This window comes from Hyperolius riggenbachi, chromosome 1 (genome assembly GCF_040937935.1).
Source record: "Hyperolius riggenbachi isolate aHypRig1 chromosome 1, aHypRig1.pri, whole genome shotgun sequence".
Classification (NCBI taxonomy): Eukaryota; Metazoa; Chordata; class Amphibia; order Anura; family Hyperoliidae; genus Hyperolius; species Hyperolius riggenbachi.
The window spans coordinates 174526669-174540139 of record NC_090646.1 but is presented as its reverse complement, the minus strand read 5'-3'; the positions used below and the strand labels follow the sequence as shown (position 1 = coordinate 174540139).

The following is a 13471-nucleotide window of genomic DNA, read 5'->3' as shown; positions in this document are numbered from 1 at the left end:
GAATTTGGCTCAATTTAGGCCACCTAAAATATTTAAAACTGACACATTGCACAAGTTGACAGCAGTTCTCTATATGGAGTACAAATTGCAGGTAAGCTCCCACCTAGCAGCAGAAGTAATTAACTGCACAGTACAGAAGCCATTCTTGTTTCCAGCACCCACACTTATACATTGTACACAAATTTCCAGTGCCTCCTTCTGCTTACAGAGATGCAATGAGATTTGGTCATCTCCGGGGATCTGACCTGCAGTTTGGGCCTGTGTTGGCAGCACATTACAGGGCCTTTCAGTACAAACTATGCTGCAGTTTCATCTGTGTTGGCAGTCACAACTGAGTTAGGGTCTGTAGTTCCCATCAGTTACTTGTATATGGAACATAACTACGGACACTTCCCTTGGCTCTGATGGAAATTCACTGCTTAACTTATGCAACATTAGAATTTCATGTACTTTTCTAGAACAAGACCGAGACCTAAACGGAGAATTTCCTACAAGGACAGTGCTGCAGAAAGGTTACTTTTACGTTAACTCTATTAAGATGTTAAATGAGTCAAAACAGTCAACAGAATTTATATAATATAATACAGTAGATATTGGCCCTTATTCAAGTCACTTTTTCACCTTAGTTTTCTCCTAGGTGTTATTTTCACATCTTATCAATAAAATGCCTTTTAAAGTGAACCCGAGGTGAGAGGGGTATAGAGGCTGACATGTTTATTTCCTTTTAAATAATGCACATTGCCTGGCTGTCCTACTGATCATCTGCCTCTAATACTTTAAGCCATGGGACCCTGAACAAGCATGCAGATCAGGTGTCTATGACAAATGTGACAAATTTGGATGCATGCTTGTTTCAGGTGTACGATTTAGACCCCGCTGACCAGAAAGATCAACAGGACTGCCAAGTAACTGGTATTGTTTAAAAGGAAATACCTGTAAATATTGCAACTTCCATAGGGCTCACAGTACTTTTTCACATCATTTTTGGTACTTTTTCAATTGCAGAGTGCGAAGGAAAAAATTCAGGAGAAAAATGAATTTAATAAGGACCATTATGATCTTCATTAGTAACCAATTGTTTAATTTAGGCTAAACCCAATTTACATGCTACTACGCCCTTGGAACACAGACCTGAAGAACATTAGAGAAAGCCATCATTATGATGGAGCTCATACAATAACAGAACAAGGCCCTTATTAATCTTTGTGCAGGACGGAGCTATATCAGAGCGAGTTTTCTTTGTGCAGGACGGAGCTATATCAGAGCGAGTTTTCTTTGTGCAGGACGGAGCTATATCAGAGCGAGTTTTCTTTGTGCAGGACGGAGCTATATCAGAGCGAGTTTTCTTTGTGCAGGACGGAGCTATATCAGAGCGAGTTTTCTTTTTTAAAAAACTATAGAGGATGTGCTCAGGGAGAGAAGTGAATGAACCGCAACAGTACAGAGTACGGAGGGCAGGGGCATTGCTAGCCCCAAAGATCAGTTCTACGTGCCACGGATCTATTCTGGGGTGCCCCGGATGTCCCCCAGGCAGAGTCAGTTGTGTTGCCTCAATGGTGGGGATGCTGGGAGCTGTGGTGCATCAAACGGGGTATGCTGGGTGCTGTGGTGCCTCTATGTGGGCATACTAGGTGCTGTGGTGCCATACTGGGCACTTTAATGCCTTTATGGGAGCATACATGGAGCTGTGGTTCTTTTATGGGGGCATGCTGGGAGTTGTGGAGCCTGAATTGGAGGTCCATGGGAGCATGGGAAAGGGGTCCACTAGAAGGTCAGGGAATGCTATGGGGGAACTGACAGATAACCTGGCGACTGGCCAGCCCGCCCAGCAGAAAGCCAGACTAGCCAGCACAGAAGCCAGGTAACTCTGCCTAGTTATGTTTAAGTGGCACTGCTTATTTATGTAATATGCTGCATTTTTTTTTATTTTGGTATTAATGATGAGGAGGTTTCAGCCAATGTTTTTCTGGGCAGGCCTACTTAGACCGCTGTTAAGTTCATGCAAATTTGGTCTTTGACCAGACCCACATTCTGGTGCATGGCCACACCCATGCTCCATCTGGAATGCTCAAAAGTGCCCCGGATCACTTTGGATCCTAGCAACGCCCTTGACTGAGGGATCCAATTGGTGGTCCTCAGGATGCTGAAATTCGAGGCTGGCTGATCATACACAACTATGTACAATGCTGTAACACAGCCTCCTCTTGTTAGCAGGGCTGTGGAGTCGGAGTCGTGGAGTCGGAGTCGGGCAATTTTGGGTGCCTGGAGTCGGAGTCGGGAAAAAATGCACCGACTCCGACTCCTAATGAATTTGTAAACTGTAATTAAAATAGAAAATATGATAAAATGTTCTATTTCTCAGATAATAGTCATTAAAAAGAATGTATATATACAGTATATATACAGTAATAGCTGTGCTTAGTCCACAAAAATGAAATAAACCAATCAAAATTAGTTACTTGTGCTGCTTCAATAAAGCAGTCCCCGTATTTTTAAGGTCAGATATACATATCTGATTGTGACTGTATATATGATGTGTACACAGGAATCTCTTATATATACTAAATAACATCTATGCTGTAAGAATAAAGCCTGATGTGTAGCTGTGTCACTAATAGAGATGGTCAACGAGATGGAAATAATTCTGCATTGATGCTGATTTATGCAAATGTATGCACTCCCTTTGCTGATGAAATCAAATAATGTGATATGTTGTTAAAATTTGGTTTGGTGCTGTCCGGCCGCATGCCGCTCCCACAGCCAGGAACATTCTGCACCTGCGCAATAGTGCTGCACAGGTGTAGTACGCTCCTGGCGGCGGAGTGTGTGCATGCGCACTACGCCCGACTGGCTCAAGTACCTGGACTCATAGCAGAAGATCCAGGTGGTGGAGGAGGACAACGAGGGACTGATTATCCTGAAGGCGGCTGGAGGAAGCCCCAGGTATGTATAAAACTTTAATTTCATCTGTCTCAGGTTTACTTTGTTACATAGTACTATACTCTACATATGCACTCCCCACAGAGCGGCAGGGAATCCACTGAGAATGCTGTGCACATTGAACACAGAGGTGTTGTCTGTTTACAATCTCCTCATTCCCCTGCAGAGTACCTGCACATCATTCTTACATGTACCCACACTTACATTGCCTAGGGCCTGATAGATGTTCTTTGTTCCGGTTTGGACCTTTTACAAGTACTCTTACCAAGGACTAGTTTTAGTCTAAAGGGAATAAATATAGTAGTCTACATATCCTTCTCACTTCAGTTGTCTTGTAAAATTTCTAAGCGTTGGCAGTTAAGAGACGAATTTCATGTTACATACTTTTAATCAACAAAATTGTAATATGCAAATTAGAGGAGTTGGAGTCGAGGAGTCGGAGTCGGTGGAATCCTAAACTGAGGAGTCGGAGTCGGTGGATTTTTGGACCGACTCCACAGCCCTGCTTGTTAGTGCAATCTTTGGTTTTAACTTATTTTATAAAATTTTGATATGCTATGTTTGCTTGGTATTGAGGCTGACTCTACGGATGTCAAAAAATAAAAAACGTGACTACATATACTGCCTGGTTGACCAAACGGCAGTGATATACAGAGCGGGATTTCTGGAAGGCCCCAAAGGGCCAGCCTTTGGTGGCTGCAGCCAAAAGGGGCACCTGAACATGAAAAAGAGTAAAGAGGAGGCTGAAAATGGGGAGCAACACATGAAAAAGGGGAACTAAGGAAACTGTTCATGAAGTAGAGGGGCTGCAATACATGGAGGATACACATGGAAGAGGGGGCTGCACATGGAATGGGAGGGGCGGAGCTGCACAAGAAAGGCAAGGCACAAAATACTTGGCCTAGGGGCACAAAGTATAAATCCGACCTTGGGGATATATATATGATTTCCGATATATGAAGCAAAATCTGTTGAGCCTTATGTGATGGGGGTGAGTGTTAGCACCCTCACAGAGCATGGTAGTTTGCAGGGTCTTACGCCCCAGCAGCGGTGTTATTGTGGTGACATCAAGCTAGTTAGTTAATGCACTATTGAAGGTATCCTGTTGCAGATTTGACATATAAGGCCTGGAGGGAGGATACCAGGCATACAGAACAGGAAAATTGAGTAGCCCCCTTCCCCCAAGTGTAGGAAGCAGACGTGCACCCATTATTAGACAGTTCCCCAATTATAGGTAGCCAGATGTGCCCTCAGTATTAATCCCACCCCCCAGTGTACAGTAGGTAAGATTTATGCCATCCACCTCCGTTGCAGAGTCACGAGCACAGGCAAAGCATCCAGCAATGATGGCTCTCTATCAGCTATGCATCCAACCTCCTCTCTGTCACCATGAGAGAGGCTATACAGCTCTTGTGACACACCAGCACATGCTGGCGAGTCACCTGTAGCTATGGAGATAGGACGCTGGACAAGGGTTTTGTAGAGTGCTCTCATCACTGGACACCGGAAGGTGAGTTACTTTCTGCTGTGGCTGAGGGGGAGAGTGAAGTACTCGTGGGGTATCCTGCTGGCGCCCCCGACTATGTGAGTCCTAGGGCCAAGGCAAAAAGTTCAAACGTTTTGGACTGCAGATGCTGCATGTGACTGCATTTGCATGAACGCTAGTTAGCTATCATTTCAGCAATCATTAATATGTCCTGATATGACACAGGTAAGTGTTGGAAATATTTGCCACTCAATAGCAGAATTTTTTTTTTTTTAAGAATTCAGTCCAGGTTTTGTGAGTCAAACATGCTCACCACTGTTCTTCAGTCTCCAAATATCCAGGCCTGAGTGCTACCAGAGATGTGGGGCCAGCACATAAAGCTTACAGCTCCAACTCCACAGCCCCGGTGACTGAATAGGACTAAGGCAACATATGTGCTGAATGGAGTGTAGCTATTTGTTTGGCATTTCCTTACATGGATAAGAGGACTAAGCAAGCCACGTTGAACCTAATATTTAATGTAGATGTAGCCATGCTCATGTATATGATTCTCAGCAGTTATGAAAAGAAAAAAAAACTCATTCTAGACCTTGACAATAATTCCAGGATGACCCATGGAGAATGGCATTATAGGAAATGCCACAAAGGTTAGTCATTAAGTATGGATCCCTGTGGTTCTATTCTGAGCACAGGAAGCAATGAGGTTAAGTGCAGGGCTATCTACATGTAATTAACAAAGCTCAATACTAGCCTTTTATTTTATGCTCCAGTATTCATGAATTGATCTAGCCAGATGCATTAATTGTTTTATTTACACCACATGTAATTCATCCATAACAGATCTTTACACTTTGCTGTGTAGAAAGTGGTGAATTTTACGTCTTGATGCGTCGTCATGTTATGTGTATTGAACAACCTTAGAAAACAAGTGGTGGATTTGTAATTCCTGCAAGGAAACCTGACCTAGAAACACTGAGGGACAAAGAACTTGCTTCTCAATTAAAACAAGTAAACCATGCTTGACAAATTGGTGTCCAGCCTGGTTTGATCATGCTCTATGACAGTGGAGTCTCTGCCAATGCCCAACTATGTGATCCTATTTACTGAACTCCTCAAGCAGAAAATATGCTTTAAGATCCAACTTCAACTATTAATTACTGTATGTTTGTACTGACTATCCACAAACATACAGAGAAAAGTATAAATGAACGAAGCTAGTTTGAAATAAGGAAACAAGCAAAAATGGCTTAGATGATCGTACGCGGGCTTACTTCCTGCAACAAACAACCAAAACAAGACTTGGCTAAATTCCATCTAACAGTCATTTATTACCTTTGACATAATAACATGGACCTGATGATAAATAATGTACAACCTCTAAATAGGCCAGTCACACTGTTACTGTAGGATAGTTCCCAAAACATGCAAGAAGTGTAGCATGTCGGACTTATACTGAGGTAGGTGAACTGCCAGAACATGCACTGCTGTCATCTGTATCACACCTTTACATGATCTGATACAGCAATAGGGGTTGCAGAGGTTGCAACCGCATCGGGGCCCTTGGGCCAGATGGGCCCCGAAGGGCCCTCCCTCAACTACAGTATTAGCTTTCTATTGATCCTGTGCTCATAATAATCACTGCTATAGATACTTTGAATAGTGGTAATCATTAACAGACTGTTCCCCATCCCCTTCTTGCACCTCTGACTCTGTGTTGTCCTTGGTAGGTTTTGGTGTCCCGTATCAATTGTTATGTATAGAGTGCTTGGGGGGCCCCATTGTAAAACTTGCAGCGGGGCCAACAGCTCCTTAGCGACGCCACTGATCTGACACCTAAGTCATTATAAGTTTCTGAGTAACCAAGCCGCTCGGGGTGACCCAAAACCACAAGGAAAGTAAAAGGGACTAAAAGAGACCGAAAAGCCCTCCTACTAAAAAGCAATGCTTAGTGTGGTCTGCCTTCTTAAAACAGAAGGTATTTGCAATAATTCAGCTTTAAAGTGTACCAGAGACGTAATAAACTAAAAGTTTTATACATACTTGGGCTTCCTCTAGCCCCCTCCGCACGGATCGCTCCCACGCCGCCATCCTCAGCCTTCTCTATCCCTAATATCAGGTCCTGTAACTTCCTCCAGTCGTGGCCAGTCTGCGCAAGAGAAATGCAGCTGGAGAGATACGTAGAGAGCGCACTTCTCTTGCGTCAGACTGGCCGCGACTAGCAGAAGTTAAGGGACCCAGTACCAGCAACAGAGAAGGTTGAGGAAGCGGCATAGGAGTAAACGGTGCGGAGGGGGCTGGAGGAAGCCCCAGGTATGTATAAAACTTTTAGTTTATTACGTTTCTGGTTTCCTTTAAGTGAACATCTGTGGTTACCCACAATGCACCGCTACTGAATATGCAAATTATCTCTTTGCCCCTGAAGCCAGGCTTGCATCCAGAACCGCTAGTGTATAGTTGTAAGTTTATGAGATTCCCAACCACTGTGCAGTAGAGTCTTGGTTATCTGGCATTGACGAGTATCAGCTGATGCCAGATAAATGTGCTTTCTGGTTGCTTGAGACTCAATGTTAAAATAGACTTAGCTAATACAGTACTATACCCCAATCTACATACATACAATGAACTCTGATTTAAATGTTAAAATACAGTAACTGGAAGTATATTAAGCTTGGGGGAGCCCAGTCTCTAAGCACAGCAAAGCCCACAAACAGCCTAAAAAGTTGGTATTCACCACTGTGGGTACTGCCTGCGACTGCGAGTGCGAACCTGTGCTGGTTGTTTGAGACTTCTGGTTAGTTGAATAGTAATACATGATTACCGGGACTCTACTGTATTACGCATTCAAGTCCAAAATAAGTCCTCTTTCAAACTGTGTCCACTTTTACACATTTTATAAACGTGTGGAAACGCATTACACCTAACAGCCCAAGTAAGACAAGCTTGTTCACGTCTAATGTGTTTTTCCACCAATTTCAAGAACAAATTAGTTGGAGATGCTCAATTTTTTTTTCTACAAACATTAACATGCGTTAGTGGCTGTGGCTGTTTCCATCTGCAGTCTGACCTCACACGGCCAGGCCAGCGAGAGCAGTTAGTCTAATGTCCCCTCTGATGGTCCGCTGTGGTCTGGTTGAAGCCCGGGGTGGATGTGCTTCAACCATAGTCTATATGGGAGATGCATCTGCCTGTCCGTGAAAATCGCAAACATTGCAAACTGACAAGTGTGAATAGATCCTGTTTATAAAATAGGGTGTGATCACTGTCAGTTTTGCGATATTGTAAAATGGACATAAAAAGGTCTGTTTACTACTGTAGTGAGAACAGAGATCACACAGGGTATGCACTGGAATATAAGCATGGAAAAATGTGTACTACATAGTGTGGAAGAGGACCAAGGTGAGGAAGTTAGTATAAGAAAAAAAGTCATGACAAGAGCTAAAACAATGTATCCAGAATCAGGACTGGGCTGAAGATTGGCAGAGTGTGTGAAAAGCAGTGAAAGTGATGTCAGATTCTCAGATCACTATCATCTTATAAGCAAAGAATATATATAGTGCTTTGCAACAACTTACCAAGAATTTACCAAGAATTCACCCAGGAATTCAAACAGGAATCAACAGCCAAAGGACTCTGCTGGAAACTACTACTCTGCATCCACAACTGCCTCTAATGCTGTTGCTCAAAATGCCACTGCTGGACATATGTTGCACTACCAAGTAGACTCTTTATGTACACAGGTTTGCTTGCACTAACTGCATACTCATATAAACTGTTTAGGAGTTGGAAATTTCCTTTTGATAATCATTGACACTTACCATGTTTACTGCACTTTTTCTTATGTTCTGCCTGTCTGCAAACATCTACAAGTTGCATTGCAATATGCATCCTCCCAGTGTACCTCACTCCATATTCATTTCATCTGCTCTGCTCTGCTCACCTTACTCAGCTTCTCATGAACTGTTAGCTCTCCTGAAATCTCTCTCTCCCTCCAGCAGCTCAAAAACCTCACAAACATTTAAATCCCATTCACATTTGCTTACTCTCTCCCTCCTACTCTTACTTGCTGCTGGTGATATATCGCCTAACCCTGGGCCACAGCCTGCTGCCAGACAAGCATCCCCTGCTGACCCGCTTCACAGCTCTCTGTCCACAAATAACTTCAACACCCATCCTCACCCCAACCTCATTTCCATCCATCCCACTCACAAGCACATGCTCCCCCTACCCTGCGGTCTCTGGAATGCCAGATCCGTCCGCAATAAACTTACAGAGGTCCACAACCTCTTCCTCTCCAAATCCCTCACCATCCTCGCACTCACTGAGACATGGCTCCCCCCTCTGACTCTGCCGCAGAGGCTGCCCTCTCATACGGGGGGCTTCACCTCAGTCACACCCCCAGACCAGACAACAGGACCGGGGGAGGGGTGGGTCTGCTCCTCTCCCCATCCTGCACATTCCGTGTCCTCACTCCACCTTCCTCCCTACAATTCACATCATTTGAGGCCCACACTATCCGCCTCTACAATCCCCTCCCAGCCATTGTTGCAGTCTTATACCGCCCTCCGGGCTCCACATGACAATTTCTCGACAACCTTGCCTCCTGGCTCCCACACATCCTCTCCTCTGACCTCCCCACCATCATCCTCGGGGATTTCAATATACCCATCAATGAACCCAAGAACTCTGTTGCGACCCGGCTACTCACCATAGCCAACTCACATGGCCTAGTACAACACACCAACGCCCCCACTCACACTGCACGTCACACTCTCGACCTTATATTCACTAAATCCACCACCATTGCAGACCTCGACATCGCACCATTTCCACCCTCAGACCATTACCTTCTCGTCTTCAACCTCCTCACGGAAGGCACCTCCAAACTACCCGCCCACCCACCTGGTCGATGGCAGCGAGACCTACGCAAGCTCAACCCTGGCGTCCTTGCTGACTCCCTCCATGGCCTATCCTCCACTCTCCCCACCCTAACCTGTCCTAATCTTGCTGCAGCTCAGTATCACCAAATTCTCTCATCAGCCCTAGAGAAAGCTGCTCCACCAATATTCCGCCGCAACCGACCCCCTAACCCCCAGCCCTGGCGCACTACCCATACTCGCAACCTCCAGAGGGAAACACGCGCCACTGAACGAAAATGGCGGAAAACTCGACTAAACCAGGATTTCCTACAGTACAAGACTAACCTGCAGCAGTTCCACACTGCCCTTGCTCATGCGAAGCAGGAATACTTTACCAAGCTCATCGGAGCACAAGCTTCCAATCCCCGGCGTCTTTTTAGCACCTTCAACTCCCTGCTTAAACCCACCCCCCCCACCTTCTGTTTCCTCCCTCTCTGCCACAGATTTAGCCACCCACTTCACCAACAAAATAGTCTCCATCCGTCAGGAAATATCCAATCTTCAATCTTCACCTCCCACCTGCTCACAACCTACTCCTTCTCCACCCTATCCTCCCCTCACCTCCTTCACTCCTACTACCACTGAGGAGGTCAACCACCTACTGCAGACTTCCCATACCACTACCTCCCCCCTTGACCCTATCCCTTCTGATCTACTTCAGCCTCACTTCACGGATCTGGCCCCAGTCCTCACTACCATGTTTAACCTCTCCCTATCCACAGGCACCTTCCCCTCAGACTTCAAGCAGGCCACTGTACTGCCTCTGCTCAAGAAACCCTCCCTCGACCCCTCGCTACCCTCCAACTACCGCCCGATCTCCCTCCTCCCCTTCGCCTCAAAACTCCTTGAGCGTCTGGTTCACAAACGCCTGACCCAGTACCTCAATGCCAACTCACTACTAGACCCACTGCAATCTGGATTTCGGCCTGCCCACTCAACCGAAACGGCTCTCACCAAAGTGGTCAATGACCTTGCCTTAGCTAAAGCTGAAGGTAAATACACCATTCTCCTCCTCCTTGACCTTTCAGCAGCTTTTGATACAGTAGATCATCCCCTACTCCTCCAGTCCCTCCAATCCATGGGCATTCACGATCTCGCCCTGACCTGGCTTTCATCCTACCTCTACAACCGCTCCTTCACGACCTCCTTCAATGAGTCCTCGTCCACCCCCAACCACCTCTCAGTGGGAGTCCCCCAAGGCTCGGTCCTTGGCCCCCTACTGTTCTCCCTATACACATCCTCCATTGGCAAGGTTATCTCCTCCATGGGTTTTAACTATCATCTGTATGCAGATGACACCCAAATCTATCTCCACACCCCTGACATATCCACCACTACCATGGACAAGGTCTCCTCCTGCCTATCTGCCATCTCCTCCTGGATGTCCGCTAGGTTCCTAAAACTAAATCTAGACAAAACGGAATTTATGATCTTCCCACCCCGGTCATCCCTGGACCTCCCAGATGTGCAGGTCACTGTTAACCACACTACTATTCACCCTACCTCTCAAGCCCGCTGTCTGGGTGTCACCCTGGACTCCGCACTCTCCTTCACTCCCCACATCCAAAACCTCACAAAGTCCTGCAACTTCCACCTTCGTAACATCTGTAAGATTCGCCCTTTCCTGACCCCTGCCACCACCAAACTCCTCATCCATTCCCTCATAATTTCCCGCCTCGACTACTGCAATGCCCTTCTGTCTGGACTCCCTAAGACCCGAATAGCCCCACTGCAGTCCATCATGAATGCGGCTGCCAGAATTATCCACTCCTCCCATCGCTCCACCAGGGCGGCTCCCCTCCGTGAATCCCTCCACTGGCTTCCTATCCAGTCCAGAATCAGATTCAAGATATTGTGTCTGACCTACAAATCCATCCACAAAACCTGTCCAACCTACATTTCTGATCTTACTCAGAGATACACACCAAGCCGCTCACTCCGCTCCTCCAATGAACTTCGCCTGACCGTCCCCCGCATCACCCAGTCCCATGCACGCCTCCAAGACTTCTCAAGAGCCGCTCCGACACTATAGAACTCCCTACCTCCACCCATTAGGGCAGCCCCCTCCTTCAACACCTTCAAGAAGGCCCTCAAAACTCACCTTTTCACTCTTGCCTACCACCCCTCACAATTGCTCTAAACCCACAGCCGAACTCTGGTCCCCTACCTCTCGTGTCCCTACCTCTCCCTCTAGATTGTAAGCCTTTGGGCAGGGTCCTCACTCCTTTTGTGTCCTACCTGATCATGCACCTCTATTACTGTGCACCCATGCTATGCATTTGAGTGAACCTAACTTGCCTAACTCCATGCTCCCATCCAGTGACTGACTAAGCATTACCTTGTACTCATACTGTGCTGTGTGATCTGGTTTTCTTGTATTCCTGTATTGTCATATTGCTGTTTGTCACCCCTAAATATTGTCTGTAACCTAAATTAATGTCCAGCGCTGCGTAATATGTTGGCGCTTTATAAATACAACAAATAAATAAATAAATAAATATACAGAAATATACATTAATGCTGGTTACAGTTCAAATTAAATAGAAAAATAATTAAACACACTCAGGTAATTTATAGATAAATGCATCTGGAGGTTCACTATTATAAATTATTATTATTATTTTTTATTTATATAGCGCCAGCATCTTCCGTAGCGCTGTACATAATACAAACAAATAATGGGGAACAAATATACATAAATACAAGACACTGTACAGTCATGACATTGAATAGAATAAATATAGATACATACATAGTTGATATGTAGTTGGTACATGTACATATGTTAAAATAACAGCAGTATGAGAAACACTAGGAGGAGGTCCCTGCCCTTGCAGGCTTACAATCTAGAGGGTAGTGGGGAGGAAACAAAAGGGAAGGAAACACAAGGATTAGTGGGTGAGCCAGTGTGCCTTCAGTGCTGCTTATAGCTAATTATAGGCTTTTCTGAGCAAAATGAAGCACAATTAGTATATTGTATGATGCTATATGACTTCCACGTTCATCTATGGAAATAATACCTTTTTTTGTATAGCGCTTTTCTCCTGTCGGACTCAAAGCACTTGCGAGGCAGCCACTAGAGCGCACTCAGTAGGCAGTTGCAGTGTTAGGGAGTCTTGCCCATAGAACTCCTTACTGAATAGGTGCTGGCTTACTGAACAGGCAGAGCCGAGATTTGAACCCAGGGCTCCTGTGTCAGAGGCAGAGCCCTTAACCATTACACTATCCAGCCACCTAGACAGGAATACTTACTTTTAGACTGTGTATAGAATAGACATTTATCCCAGCAATCAGGACAATCAGGAGATGTTATGCTAGGTACACACAATACGTTTTTAAGTTCGATAGATAATTTCCATGTCCGATATTACAATCGTTTTATCGCTCGATTTATAGTGATTGGGAATTGATAAGATAAGAGAATCAAGCGGGTAATTGAGCGGAAAAACGAATCCAAAATTGATCGAACGGCAGAATCGACCAAAAAAACGTATAGTGTGTATGTAGCATTAGGGATGACTCAACTTTTTATAGACTTTATATACACTTCTTTCACATTAAGTACTCTCAAAACATCAGTAAACTAAACATTACCTTAATCTGACAATTGCTAGAAAGCTGACTTCTGTTGAGCAAGTGGAATTCAGTCACTCCCCAGCCTATTCCACCTACATAGCAGTGTTTAGGCAGTGGTGAGGGGGTACCGGGTGCCGCACGATACAAGTAATTCACATCACTGGTGCTTTCCTGGGATGGCATCGTTTCTCCAACATATCGGGTGCAGTCATAGAGCTTGGGCCTGTAGTCCTTCACATAGTCTGGGCCTTCATATGAGAAAAACACAATAATTAAATGCCTGGAAGGGATCATTCTCTTGTTGTAGCATGTCCTGCAAGAAGCCAATCAGATTGACTCCTGACTGGTGCATGGAACTCCTTTGTCTTTAGCGGCGATAAAAGTGAAGCTGCGGGAGCACAATCTACATCCTGGCTGGGGTTCATAAATGGTGTATACTGTTGGGAGTGAATGGAAGTCAAGCATTTCATTAATTTCGGGGGACTGCTCCCTAGAGGCCTACATATACAAGGAGGGCTAGTGAGCAGTCCCCCTAAGGTAATTAAATGCTTGT

The 13471-nt window shown here is 45.3% G+C and overlaps 1 protein-coding gene across 1 annotated transcript in view; it reads right to left on the bottom strand.

Moving 5' to 3' along the window:
* The window catches only part of SPMIP2 (sperm microtubule inner protein 2), a 62633-nt gene that overhangs the window by 26792 nt on the left and 22370 nt on the right, over positions 1-13471 (bottom strand). Inside the window, exon 2 of the mRNA XM_068269508.1 lies at positions 12937-13166. Coding sequence (XP_068125609.1) covers positions 12937-13166 — 230 coding nt within the window. The remainder of the gene's footprint in view (positions 1-12936; positions 13167-13471) is intronic.